We start from the raw sequence: 15225 nt of genomic DNA on the forward strand, positions 1-15225 counted from the left end.
AGGTTTCTGCAGGTGTTCCTTTTAGTTCTTAAGTTTGGTTTTACAGCTACTAAAAGTGAAGCTGAGACCCATCATTCGATCTGTACTACTTCCCCTCCCTCCACCCACAAAAGTTCAATGAAGAGTAGATTTAATTGATCCCTAGCACAATAATACCCATGTATAGGTCTCACTCTGATCCGTCGGATATCCTGCGTTTGTGGAGTACAGAATACAAAAAGTTGTAGAGGCGGAAGGGCTCATTCGCCACACCCCGTGTTTAAGAGGTTATTGTTCTTCAATTCCTGATGTGGCTCACAATCAAACTGGCATTCATACTGTTGAAGGTTTAGTTGTGGCCTATAATATGTGGGCTTTAGGGGAAGGATGGCGGGGTGGGTTCTGAGAGATGTTCCATGCTGTGGTACCAGAAGTCAGCACTTTCAATTATGGCCCATCATTTTTGTCTAGAAATGTGATCCCCACAATTATATTTTTTTTTACTGTGACACCTTTAGAATTACTGGAAAACAGGTAAAGCATTTGTATGGCTTCCAGTGCTTAGCTACGCTGACAACTCACAGAACTCCCCCAGGTTTCCGTCCTTCCCTTATTTGGTTCATACATGCGTAAAGAAGTTCCTTTGTATCCACTAGTAAATCTTTGTAGCTCCCTCGCATCTTGATTCTCCTCTTACCCTCTGCTTTGATTCTTTCCACACATATATACAGTGTAGTGACTGCAGCTGTTGCTTGGTTGAATGACAGGGCTCCATGCAATACACTAGCAGTCCCTTTAGTTAATGTACTCTTATTGACATGTTTACGCATATTCTAGTAGGGACATCATGATCTTCTTGCTCAGTTCATTGCTTTCAATAGGACCCAGCACCCAGATTGCCAACCATAGCCGTAGAATACTATACCCATTATATGCTGGAGCATAGAGACCTTCAGGGTTAGAATAGCAACACTTAATTGCGCAAGTAATAAACAACGCAGGACTCAAGAACCTGCTTGCATGCCTGAACTGCAGGCATAGATGCAATTCTGCTTCCTCTCTGTTACCTATTCAAGACTGAAATTCTCTTTTCATACTCATCTTTTACATGATGTCTCAATTGTCTAAAAAAAACTTAAAACATATAGGGCCAGATGTATCAACATTGCATTTTGCGATTCTATAACAGCAAATTTTACCCATTCACTATTATAGAATCGCAAAATGCAATGTAAGTAGGTTTTTCCAAATACATAGCGATTCCTACATATTCCTTAAGTGTGAATCTCAATTTGTGATTCTCTATTAAGGAATACCTTCCCATTCATTCCTATGAGCCTATGGGCCCATAGGAATGAATGGGAAGGCGTTCGCGTTTTGTGATTACCAAATTGGTAATTGCAAGTCGCAAATGCAATTCAAGGGTGCAAGGGGGCCAAAAGGCTCCATGATGCATCCCCAAAAATGTCATTTTTGCACATGTGGTGCACACACTTACCCAAAGGGCATGTGTAACACCACATGGCACTTGGACAAATGCAATTTGGTGCATTTTTCTAAGGATTTGCAAATTACCATCAACTTGAAGTTGGTGGTAATTTGCGATTCCTAAAAGCAAGGTTGCAATTTTTAAATGCTTCCTGCATTGCATTTAGTGAACTGCAAATTCCGAATCCCTAAATGCATTTGTAAAATAGGTAATCACAAAAATTGTGATTCCCTATTTTGCGAATGCTGTTTAGGATGATACATCCCAAAACGTTTTTTACCGCTCGCAAACTGGTCAATTCTGCGAATCAGCCCATTTGCGACCGGTGAAAGGCTTGATACATCTAGCCCATAGTTTCTACCATTATTCTCAATTCTGCTCACTTGTCCAGGTTGATATTCATTGCCCTGTGTTATTCATGTGTAGAATCCTCATTTGTTTTATAATTTATGCCTATATTTTACACTTAAAAATATAATGGGAATGAAACAGTTTGAGTAAGTGTTGCATCAAGTCATTTTGGTTTCACAGCCTCGCAAGGAGGTACCTTGTGTTTATGATCTGAAAGCCTCCACTTAAAAGAGAAACGTTGCCTCAGTTGTATGCACTTAGTGTAAACATTTTACATTTATTCCACTCTAGGATAAGTGGGAAAAGCTCTATGATAAAAACAAGTCAGTGGAAGTGTTCCAGCATGTCAGCCTAATGACCCTAGACAGCATCATGAAATGTACCTTCAGCTATGAGAGTAACTGCCAAGCAGACAGGTGAGTTTCCTGACTTTTTTCACTTTTGTTGCTAAAGTTTCCGAGGTGATTGGGGGGGTCTATATTTCAGACTGTGATGATAGAAGACAATAGGGTTTCTCAACCAAGTTCCGGTATCCACATCCAGAATTCAAGTTCTAAGTTAGGGATCGTGGCTGTGATAGCAACAATTTGGTGGTGGGATCCTGACCACCGGCAAACAGACATCCAACAAAAACCTTTATAGTATGTGGTGGCATAACTTGAAGCCTGAATATCTCATTTATAAGGAAGGAAGATGGAATGTGATTGGGGAGAAATGGGCTATACAAGCAGGGAGACCACAGGGAGGGTGAGATGGCCTATTATGTATATGTGATGAGCTGGGAGTTGCTTGGAACTCTTTTGGCTCAAAGTGGAGGAGGCTGTCCTTCTGTCCCCTCCAACCATGGGGGAGCCTAGTAATCCTCAGAATGACCTTTCTTATGTGCGCAACACATAGCAACAGAATGATAATGACATAATTTTCATTCTGCTGGTAAGCATTTGTACGTCTCAGAATAATTAATAACAATGTTTATGTTCCTGCCCAATCCCTTTGGAATTTTGTGGATTCCACAGAGCTCAGCTTTGTGGAGAGCTATGATGTTCCCAGCCAAGTTACGGATTGAATCTGAGGGCAAACTGTGGTTCTTCACTAGGCCCAAGGATGGTTGGGACTGGCTCGTGGCCTGGAGAACTGTTGGCAAAAGATCCCGGGGCTCGTCAGGCAGAGTAGCTCTTGGCGGCTGAAGGAATTGGCAGGGATCACCGACCGTTGTCATATTGCCTTCATGGAGCCGTGAGGGTTGATGTGCGGGACACTGCAAGTATGAGAGTCTACCACTGGAGGTAGAGGACCTACACATGCTTCACACTTAGACAATTACGTTTTCTGATTACATGACTTCACACTTAGTCTGGTTGGTTGTGTTTTATGCTCACATAGCCCCAATGTCGAGGACCACCTTGAGATGGGAAAGATGATTTTGAAAGCAGATTGGAGTAACAGGTTTGTGGTGATCATTTATGTTATGCACTACAGAGTTGGTTGTAGGAGAGTGGGATCTGCCGCTTATGGTTACCCCGACTTTTTGCTGGTGCTTCACTGTTTTTCGACTTTAGTCTGGCTGGGGCCCTGCTAACCAGGACCCCAGCCTAGCTGCTTCCTCTCTACATGAATTCCTAGTACCGTAGGTACACTTCAGATTGGATTCTGGGGTGCCCTTATAAGTCCCTAGCATAGGTACCCAAGGGGCATACCAGGGGCTGCAGCACAATTACACCACAGGACCACTACTGCAGCCTGAGTGAGATGGTGCATGCACCGCTCACTAAGATATAGGTTCACTATGTCTCACTATCACTGTACATATAAACCTATCATTCACTCCTATGGCAGGCCTTATCAATCTTGAAGGCCCGGGGCTTGGTTTTATATGAGAGGGTGCCCATGCATGAGCTGAGCCCCTCAGCAGCTTTCGGAATCTATTCTCCGGAGTTGTCTGTGGTGCAGCCAGACCATATACTATTAAGGGCATTAAATCCTCGCTGTAAATGTTAACTTTGGGATGGCTTCAAGGAAACATGTTGTGTTTGGTGTCAAAAGCTTTGGAATCATACCCCCACACCAGTAACTGGCGTGGGAGTATAATCTCACCCTTCTAGAGGAAGAGACATGACAGTACCAGTATACCTGGTGGAAAGAATCCTTAAAGAGCCCTGGCATCACAAAAGTGATGCTGCAGACACAGACCCAAGTCTGGCCTCCTGCTGCTGACCAAAACTCTAGCACGGGAGGTCTGGACAATAGGTTTCCTGTCACAGGGAGGTATCACCACCTCCCAGATAGGCCTTAGTGTATTGGAGCTGGGTGGGTGCACTCTCAGAGTGCTTTGAAGTCCTGCCCTGTGGGCACATTTGGTGTCCCTGTTCATAGTCCGGTTCAAACCAGTCACAGGGGCTACCAGCCCCTGCTCTGGCATGAAACTGGACAAATGAAATGGGTTTAGCTGTGGTAAATAAATAAATAATTACCGGTACTATTCTTCTATGCATTAACTGAAAAGGATAGCTCAATAAATAAGAGGCAGAATCCGTGGTATCTGAGTCATACGGGCTTTAATTAAGTGGCTCGAGCCAATGGATATCGGGTTCCATCACCTACTAAGGCTCAGGAAGGGACATTCAACATTTCATTGACATCATACAATATATATAGTAAAACCATACAGTTGCATTGAATACAGTAGGCGTAACAAGTGACAAACGAAAGATAAGAACATATGGGCGTGAAAAGAAGGCGTGCACAGGGCGTGCACGGAGGTGTGTGATGTAGACGTCACAGAAGTGTCATAAGTGGGTGGACACATGGAGGGGGCTTCATGGGCAGCTGGAACCTTTAACCTACTGGTGCGCGAAAAAAACGAGCCATGACGTGTAACTGGTGAGAGCTGGGGGCTCTGACTTCTAGCACTAGAAGAGGAGACTGTAGAGGAGACTGAAGTCTGGGATGTCAGAACGACCTGTACCTATAGTATATCTGATATCTAGTGTTTGGAGTACATATTGCTTGATTCTAAAAGTCATCAGGGCAAAGGCTACTTGTCACTAAGGCTAGTGCATGCATATATTTCTTCATGTATTGTGTGTGCTATGGATCTTCTATGGATATTAATTCAGTAAGTTACTTGCATGGAGACAGGAAGACTAGATTGTAGATGGATATGTTTATGCAGTTCGTTTGCTAGGAATGTGAAGCCGGGGAGCTGAACAGATAACTGTAGGCATAACAGGCCAGGCCTAGCCAGGCACCGCGTTGCTTGGCAGGAAGTGAGTGAAGGGTCAGGGATGCGGGCGGGGCTGCATCTCTCCTCGGAGTGGTTCAGGGGACTTGAGGCTTGAATCTGGTGTCCGGGCCCAGTAAGGCCTAGAAACGGGTGCAACTCGATGAATTAACGTGCACAATGTAAAGACGTTGGCAACATAGGCCTTAAAGCCTAATTCACGTTGCTTTCACGGAGGACTGGATAACTGACATAATAACGTTGGACGCAACTGTAAATGCGTCTTTATTCGGTCATGGAGGGAAAATGCATATTAATCATGCACATATATTTACATGTGGGGGAGCACGTAGGGACACATAACAGGGCAAAATTCTATTTTCCTCATTCCCTCCTTGTTCCCTACGTTCCCTTCAGGAAACATCAATATTCATAAGACCATCTATCTGTTCATAAAGCATCATTTGCTCGTCTTTCTTCATTTGGGAATGGGATCGTGGACGTGGAATACAAGATGTAGCGCACAAGCCGCAAATCGCAGGGCCACATTGTAAACAGAGACAACAACTAAATATGATCATTACTACTACTCCTAGGAATGACAGTACTTTCCATCCCCAGGCAGATATTACACTCCAGAGCCAGCCGGACCAAGTCCAAGTGCCTGGATTCTGGTGTAGCTGATGAGCTATTTTATGAAGTCTAGTTATTGCTGAATACACAGACGGTTTGTTATTAGGGATGAAAATGCAACAACTAGATCCGATGACTCTACAAGCTCCGCCCCTATCGGCCAGTATGACGTCAAGAACAAGGCGGTTCTGAAGAACAACAAATCTCATAGCAGACTGTTCTTCTGTTAAGTTACCTAGGGCGGAAGTAGTCTCATTCACTACTGCTTCAAGGGTTCTGGTTAACCTGCGTATTAATTTACTATTCTGGACAGGACCTATGAAGAAGAAGAAACCTTTATTGAAATCTGTATACTGTTCTAATGCAGTTTCAGTCTGATCGACAATTGGGGACTCGATCTCCCTTCTATGTCTGACGTGTACTAGATGTGTGTTTCGGTGATAATCGGATGGGGCCAGGAAAACTGGTGGCAGTAGGAAGGCAATGTAACATGTTCCATCCCAATCTAGGGGCAAACGTATATAAGCGGTCTGACCACATATAAAATAAGAATGACGTGAGGCTTTGAAAGTAGATCTCCCACTGTCACTGTACTCGACCACAGTAGTACAATCACTGTGTCCTAGGTGTACTGAACCATTCTTTCTAACACATAATTCGCCTTTCACTGGTAGAACTGTTATAGAAGGCAAATCTGGAGTGGTCTCGGACTGAACATTCAAAACCATGAGGTTAGAGGAAAAATTACCTAGATCATATACTTCATTTTCTAGATCTAACCCTGTCCTATGGGAAAGACCTTCCTTGTCTGGGAAACATGTTTCATTCATAACTGTATTCAGAAGGGAAGCTGTGGACTTATCGTCTAAAGATGACGTTAACGTAAACCATGCTCCACACGAGCCATTGTGTGAAAACGGATAGGGAAAGAGTGGCAGGACTCCCTTCGCTGTCTGATAAGGGGGAAGTCGACCACATACCCAGCAGTTAGTGGCATTGCTGGTCTGGTGTGAATAATGTAACATACGAATAAAAGTATTGTTGCGCATTGCAAGTCGATAGGATAACTCGTGAGGGGGTAGTTCACTAAATGTGTGTTCTACAGTATCATTAAAGGAAAGGTGTGAATGCGAATCAAGAGGAGGAAAAAATACATGTAGCATATAACTTATACATGTGATCGTAAGACTCAGAAATAACATAAATAATAACGTAACAATACATCTGCTTCGCAGACTTTTACAGTATTTCATTTTCTTGAAGTTTCGTCTATCTCTCTCACTATGTGGGTCTATCTCATACATGTCAGGAACCTGTCTAACCTCTTCACCCGAGGGGGACTTAAACAATTAAACGTTGTCTGACTTACTAGACCTCAACTTCAGTTTATACTCCTGCTGCGGAGTTTTCTCTAACAGGGGAAGTTTAGAGTCAGTATCAGGGCAGTCCTTGAAAAAAGTCTTTGGACGCAGTCCATGGAAACACTTGATGTGACTGGAATGGAGCCAGCCTTTTCTTCCTTCCAACTTTACGGCGGTCCTTGTGGTCATCAGAACGAGTTTTGGCTCCTTCCAGCGGGGCTCCAGGGGGCTTGAACGATCAAAATTTCTAACCAGAACGAGATCACCTGGAACAACCTCGTGCGGTTTCACCTGGGTGTTGTCTGGAAAGGCAGCCGCGACCTGTGAACGACAAGAGAGTAGTGCAGACATCAAGGAAGCTAGGTAATCTGTCAGCATATTACTGTCAACATCGGTGATTTTACGTGGCATAGGTGTACCCCACATGTTTGGCGGACGACCGAACACTACTTCGTAGGGTGACAAACCAGATCTGGAGTGAGCGACCATTCTCATATAGAAGAGGGCAACCGGCAGGGCTACCATCCAATCTACACCTTTCTCTGCACAGACCTTCGCTATTCGTATTTTCAGAGTTTGATTGTGTCTCTCGACGAGGCCAGCTGCCTCGGGATGTCGTACGCAATGGAATTTCCACTGGTACCCTAACAGAAGTGATACCTGTTTCATAAGTTCGGATGAGAATGGCTGTCCGTTGTCTGAATATACGACCCGGGGCAAACCATAGCGAGGGAAGAACTCACGAACCAGCTGCTTGGCAGTGGTCGCGGCAGTATAATCTGGGACTGGATATGCTTCTGTCCATCTGGACAACGCGCACACAACTACGAGGACATACTTGAAACCTCGACATCGGTCCATCTGGATATAATCCATCTGGAGGACTTCAAAAGGGTGATCAGGAGGATGGAATCCACCTTGTTCCACGGGAACACCTTTACCTGGATTGAACTGACAACAGATCATGCAGGTACGCACTTTCTGCTTCGCTGCTGCTCGTAAATGCTTGTTAAACCAGAGGTTCTGGATGCTGTCTAACATGGCTTTTTCTCCTAAGTGTGCTGGACTATGTGCTGTGTTAATAATGACTTGAACCATAGAGTCGGGGAGAAACCATGTGGCGTTTCCCTTCGTCAACCATCCCTGATCTGTCAGGACCCCTCCTTGTTCAGACCATTTCTTGATTTCGTCTGGAGTAGCATGTGTCTGTATGTCTAGTACGTCTTGTGTAGGGTCCTTAACTGTCATACAAGTCGTCTTGACTGGGACGTCTGTCTTTGTCGTGTCAGCTGGAATGTCTGGAGTCTGAGCTGTAAGCTTGGCTGTTCGATCTGCCAGATCGTTACCCTGGGAAATGGTGTCAGTGACTTTCGTATGTGCCTTGCACTTCATAATGGCTATAGCTGTAGGTAAATGTATTGCTTCTAACAGAGCTTGAATGAGGGGGCCATACTGAATCTTGGCTCCATGAGAGGTCATGAAACCTCTTTCCTGCCAGAGGACTCCAAAGTCGTGAACGGCGGCGGGATGCCTGGCTTTCACCTTGTGGATACCCTGCTGGGGTTATCTCACAGGGGAATACCAGGACGGGTTCCCAAGGCAAGCGCCTTGATGCCTTCGGGTGATACGTGCGCTATATAAAAATCGCAATAACGACTCCGAATGCATAACGTGAATCTGTATATATGTTTACTTTCAGGTTCTTGGCTCGTATGCAGGCTTGGGTCAGAGCGATGAGCTCTGCTGCTTGAGCAGACAGGGTGTCAATACGATGTGTTTCTATGACTTCAGTTTCAGTAGTCACTGCATAGGCGGCCACTAACTCTCCAGTACTTGTTCTCATACATGAACCATCCACATAAAGTGTCAGGTCTGGGTCAGGTAATGCAATGTCCGTCAAGTCTTGTCTTGGCTTCGTCATGGTGTTAATAACTTCCACACAGTCATGTGTTGCAGTGTTCAAGGTAGTCGAGGGTAACAGTGTAGCAGGATTTAATATGTTACAGCGTCTGATCTCTATGTGTGGCTGAAACAATGTCAATTCATATCCTGTTAATCGTGCAATTGTCAAGTGCTGAGTCTGTGTTCGGTTTAAAAGAACTTCCACGGAGTGTGGAACCTGTACTGTCAGGGAGTGTCCTAACACTATGGAATCACTTTGTCTGATAGCTAGAGCTGTGGCTGCAACTGATTTGAGGCACGCAGGCAAAGCCTGGGCTACTGGATCTAATGTGCTAGAAAAATAAGCACAAGGCTTGTGTTGTCCTGCTTGATCTTGTGTGAGAACAGATAATGCTGTACCATCGCGTTCAGTGACAAAAAGTGTAAAAGGTTTACTGTAGTTTGGTGTCGCTAAAACAGGTGCTTGGCATAAAGCTTTCTTTAATTCATTGAAAACAAGTGTATGTTCCTGGGTCCAAGGGAGGACAGTCGATGTCGCTGCCTCCTGTGTTGTCAACTGTATCAGTGGCTTGGCTAGGTATGCATACTGAGGGATCCATTGTCTGCAGTAAGAAGTGAGGCCGATAAAAGCTCGTACCTCCTTCTGTGTCTTGGGCTGTGGAAGATGTGCAATTAACTGGATACGGTCAGGTGTTAACTGTCTACCCCTCTTGGACAGCAAGTGTCCAAGGTATACCACTTGCTGGACACAGAATTGCAGTTTCGAAGGGGACACCTTGTGCCCCATTTCTGCCAGAAAATACAAGACTGTCAGTGACGCACGTTCGCAGTCACGTTCTCTACGGGCTGTGATCAATAGATCATCGACATACTGGAGCAGGGCAGTGTCAGTTGGCATGTGAATACTGTCTAGTTGTCGTTTAAGTGCTTGACTGTAAATACTAGGACTTTCTGTGAACCCTTGAGGTGCACGTGTGAATTTATAACTTCTTCCATTTAAACAGAATCCGAAAAGGAACTGGCTGTCTGGATGGATGGGGACACTAAAGAAAGCGTTCTTGAGATCAATAACAGTGAAGAACGTAGCTTCGGAATCAATGGCAGTCAATAGGGAAGAGATATCTGGAACCACTGGGTACTGGGGTATAATACATTTATTAAGTTCTCGAAGATCAATCACTAGTCGATATACTGGAAGTGCATTTGGGTCAGTGCGTTTAAGAATCGGAATGATCGGGGAATTACATACATTGGAGTCAGTTTCTACAACCACTCCTTGAGCAATGAGCTCGTCAATAATTTTGGATAAGGCTGCTACAGCCTCAGGTGGCAACTTGTATTGTCGGATTCGGGGTAAGACAACTCCTTGTTTCAGAGTGACACGATATGGTGTAATGTGCATACAACCTACATCAGTTGGACCTTGCGCCCATAAATGCTGTGGTACATTCAGTAATCTTGGATCAAAATCTCTTAACACATAATGTCCTTTAAAATCACGTAGAAACAATCTCACTCCTTCCGGAGAACAACAAATTACGGCACCCAATTCTTTCAATGTTTTAATACCAAGTAAGTTTTCAGGACATGATTTCGTAAGTAACAAGTCTGTAGTTCGGGACAATGGACCAACTTCTAGGGAAACTGGTTTCGATATTTCATTAACAATAGGCTTTCCTGAAAATCCCAGGGAAACATTTCTTGAGCCTGAGAGCGGAGCCCCTGGAACCTCGTCATGACTGATGGTAGTCCTACTTGCCCCTGTATCAATCAGAAATTTTCTGTCTTTCCCTAATACCAGGCTGTGTACATAGGGACCCTCTTGATCTACAGGAACCTCGATGAGAGGCTAACCAACCTCCCTCTCTAGGCTGTTTCATGAATACTGCTGATATTCGGGATAATCTGACTGTGTGTACTGGTACATCTGCTGTGTAACATGTTGTGTCGCAGCTATAGGCTGCGGTACTGTAACTGTCTGTTGTGTGTTCTGCGGTGGTTGCGTGTTCTGCGGAACATGTTCCTGTCTAGGAGGACGCGGTCTCTCTTTCGTCTTACCAGTAGCAATGTTGTGTTTCAGAACTGCACATTCATTTATATAGTGACCTGGCTGTTTACAATAATTGCATGTCCCTTTAACGGGAGCTGCAGAATGACTGGTCTGATTCGTACCCCTCTTCTGACTATCTGCTGGAACAGACTGTGCAACTACTACTTTCATTTTCGTGTCTTTCATACGTCTCCTTTCGTGTTCTTGCTCTTCCCTGATTCGGTTCTGGTGGTACTGTAACATCTGTAACATTTGTCAGTCAGTCATAAGCTTTTATTCGATATGCAAGATATCTTATAAGCACATTTACAATACAATCATTACAGTGTACAAAAAGAACATTGCTTTAAGAAGTCAGTATGAGAACTCATTTAAAAAGGATAAAAGGACATAAAGTGCCCATTAATAAATTAGCTAAAAAGAGAATTAAACCGCTACTGACAATCTCTTACAACGAATAAGCCAAAACTGTTTTAAAAATTTTGCTGTTCCACACACAATAGGCGGGGAAGTGTCCGTAGTTAAAATACGCAAGGCTACTAGGTGGCTACGAGTACCCATATTTCGGAAGAGAGGTTTCAACCAAAAACTCCTGGGCCTTGCATAGTCCGGGCATTCAAATAGGACATGCGCAATAGACCCAACCCTATTTGGGCAACATGCACAGTTAGGGGAAGAACGGGCCGGTGATGTCCAATTCGAAACCACAGCACCTAGCGGGAGAGATCCAACTCTAAACTTAAAATAAAGGGCTCGGTCAAGGGGGAGGGTGATCAGGTCCAGGTAGGGTTCAAAGGCCACAATGTCTTTGATTTGTAGGAAGGAGACAGTGGACTTACAGTGGTTCGAATTCGTAATTAGGCGCTCCGCCGTCCATTTCCAGAAAAGCGCCTTAACAACTTCTTTTGGAGGGGCTGAACGTGATGACCAACAGTCCCCAAGTCCGATCTTCTCCAGAAGCTTTTTAGTTTCTCTTAACCATCTGATCTTAGCCCAACCCCCCAGACTCATTATTTCCCCCAGACCATCAGCGTAGGATTTTAGTTCTTCACTCCTCCAGATTCGTGTCCATAGCAGGAGCGGGCGAAGCTGGGCCTGGTCTTTGATGTTTTTACAGCCCATATCCAACAACACTGGTACAGTTGGTGTGCTCAGTGGAATAGAAATAATGGATTTTAGTAGCTTGCTCTCCGCTATCCCTAGGGCATCCAAACGGCAGTGGCCCCACAGTTCTGCCCCATACAAGGCTGATGTCACTACTTTGGCCTTGTAAATATCGATTACTGGGGTAAGTGATCTCCTAGGTGAGGCCCGGAACTCCCTCATGAGTGCTCCTCCTACTCTCCTATGGTTGAGGACCGTTTTCTCGATGTGATTTGCCCAAGACATCCTATCCGTAATCCGAATACCAAGGTAATCGAATTCGGCTACTTTCTCTAAGGCAACCGAGTTGAGTGTAGGTGGGCGGCCCAGTTTCCTAGGTGGATTTAGGACTAGGTATTTTGTTTTGTCCACATTTATTATTAAACCTTTTGCAGCACAAAACTCCTGAAAATGCGCTAGTAATTTCTGCAGGCCTTGGGGGGTCTTCGAGATCAGAAGCGTATCGTCCGCAAAAAGCAAAGTGGGGATACGGACTCCTCCGAGACAGGGGGCGTCGGCTGGTTCTTGTTGAAGGTGTTTTACCACCCCATTCAGATATAGTGAGAATAGGGTGGGGGCCAAGACGCAGCCCTGTCTTACGCCCCTGGACACTGGTATCTTCTCGGTGAGCTCTCCGTTTTTACCCCAACGGACCTGTGCAAAGGTATGGGCATGGAGGCTAATGAGGAGGGACAAGATGTAAGGGGGTAATCCCAACTCATTAAGCACCCTCCAAAGCTCTTCCCGGGGGACTAGGTCAAAGGCAGTCTTCAGGTCTATAAAGGCCAAGTAAAGACTACCCTTGCCCAGTTCCACCACCTTCCACCCCAGTAGTGCCAACCTAAACACCTGCTCTATTGTCCCCATACCAGCCCGGAAATCTGCCTGAAAGTCTGATAGGATTTTATTCTCCTCCACCCAATGTAAAATCCTTCCAAGGATAGCTTTACCAGCTATCTTTTGGGTGGAGTCTATCAGACTTATGGGGCGGTAGTTCCCCGGGGTTTCCCTGCACCCTTTTTTGTATATCGGGACCACCACCGCCCCTTTCCAGGATTCTGGCACTGCCCCTCCCATCATGATGTCGTTTAGGAGAGCGGCAATGACCCTTCCCCATTCCGCTGGGTATGCCTTCATAAGGTCCCCCGGAAGGCCGTCTGGGCCCGCTGCCTTGCGAGGCGCTACCCACCCTATAACCCCCTCAATCTCTAATGGAGTGAAGAGATCATAGGCGTGAGGTTCAATTGGTAGTGTGAGGTCCACCCCAGCATTTAGTTCCCCATCTGGAGGGAGGTATAGAGTCCCGAAGTGTTTTACCCAGTTTTGAGGCGGGATATTGCAGGGTCTCACAGACGTATCGGGTTTATTCCGTGTACCTATGAGATTCCAAAAGGCCCTTGAATCCCTAACTTTACTAGCCTGGAGCAGGTCTTCCCAGAATTTATCTTCCCACTCCCCCCTAGCAAATTTAAGGGACTTATTATAGGCCTTCCTTGCTTCCTGTATCACACCTCGGGATTTATACTTAACTGCCTCAACTAACTTTGCCTTGTGAACCCTACATGTATGGGTATACCAACCAACAACAGGTTTTTTAAATTCTTTGTTGCCCGACTTGTTGGGGTGTGAGGTAAAAACGCTAGATAAGGCTTCTACCAGGGAGACGAAAAGCCCACTCACTCTACCCACCTCTTCTAGGGAGGTTCCGACATTTGTTACCGCATGATTTAAGAGGGTTTGGATTTCCACTACCTTTATCTCGGAGAGGGCCAATTTCACCCATTTTATACGTCTACCACAAGGGGAGACTTCAGAATCGTCCGGGGGTGCAGCTACCTGGTTAATGTTGTCCTTCCTAAAAGGGCGCCACCACTGGACCATGCTTAAAGAGAGTGAATTGTGGTCACTTTCAGTTGTGGGGACCACCTGCATGTCCCTTACGTAAGACCATAGACACACATCTATTAGGATATAATCTAACCTAGAGGTGTGTCCTGGTCTGTTGTACGTGTGGGCACCCCCCCTATCCGAGGATGTCCTCCCGTTTGCTGCCCTTAAGTTAAATTCGAGGCTCAGGGAGTATATCTGGAGCGCCACTTCTGTCCATCTTCTAATCGGTGGTATTTCCAATACCGGGATCCCCAACCTGATATCCTCCTCGTCTTGGTCGAGGGAAACGTCCGAGCCCAAGGGCTCGAACGTACAATTCATATCACCCGCAACCAATGTACTTGTCTTATATGGGGTGTTTTTTAGCAAGGTCTCAAGGAGAGATATTATGGGAGACTTTCTCCCGCCCTTGGTTCCCCGGGCATAAACATTGTAAACATTTAAGACAATTCTTCCCCTTTGATCTATTAGGGTGATGTTTTGTATGTCCGGGCAACCTGTGGGAAACTCCACTACTCTGCAGTCTAAGGAGGCTGCGACCCAAATGAGAAGGCCACCCGAAGGTCGCCCTCTCCCTGTTTCCGAGACTTGCGCAGGGGAGAAATAGGAGGAAAATCCCACCCTATGGACCGGCGCCAAGCTCCATGTCTCTTGGAAAAGGCACAGGGAGTGCTCATCAACCCACGCAGTGAAATCCGGTAGAGCCAGTTTTCTTGCGATCCCTGCGACATTCCAGCTGCAAACCTTAAAGACTAGGTCCGTCACAGCTGAAGTGTCGCTGGGCGCCAGAATGCCCCTGTCTATGGTCCTCCTCGAAGGTAACTGAGGGGAGCAGGGATCCTGGGGGATGGCTATAGAGGTTACTATCCCACTCACAAAATTTGTTTGGGAGGGTGATACTCCTGCTGGCTCTACTCTACTCTCGAATTCCAGTCAGTAAGGCCCTGGTACCCACAATTGGTTCTCCCTCATACCCCCTGTGACCCCAGCCCAATTTTGACCAAAAACAGGGGAACTTAAACTTCCTCCAGTTAAGACAACACTTTGCCTGGGGTAAAAATAAGAAAGATCTACCACTTTAACCCCCGGAACCCCCATGCTTTTAATAGGAGTACAAATCGAGGGCACTACTCTTGGGTCTTGAAAATTTATAATTATACAATCCCCCTCCTGAGTTTTTTTCCCCTGCCCCACCCAACCCACTCTG

General features: G+C 45.6%; 2 protein-coding genes across 2 annotated transcripts in view; both read left to right on the forward strand.

The window, feature by feature from the left end:
- The window catches only part of LOC144805440 (uncharacterized), a 947065-nt gene that overhangs the window by 541459 nt on the left and 390381 nt on the right, over positions 1–15225 (forward strand).
- Positions 1–15225, forward strand: part of LOC144805462 (cytochrome P450 4B1-like) — a 170764-nt gene that overhangs the window by 107842 nt on the left and 47697 nt on the right. The window contains exon 5 of the mRNA XM_078672011.1: positions 2111–2235. Coding sequence (XP_078528137.1) covers positions 2111–2235 — 125 coding nt within the window. The remainder of the gene's footprint in view (positions 1–2110; positions 2236–15225) is intronic.

Source organism: Lissotriton helveticus (genome assembly GCF_964261635.1).
Source record: "Lissotriton helveticus chromosome 1_1 unlocalized genomic scaffold, aLisHel1.1 SUPER_1_unloc_10, whole genome shotgun sequence".
Lineage (NCBI taxonomy): Eukaryota > Metazoa > Chordata > Amphibia > Caudata > Salamandridae > Lissotriton > Lissotriton helveticus.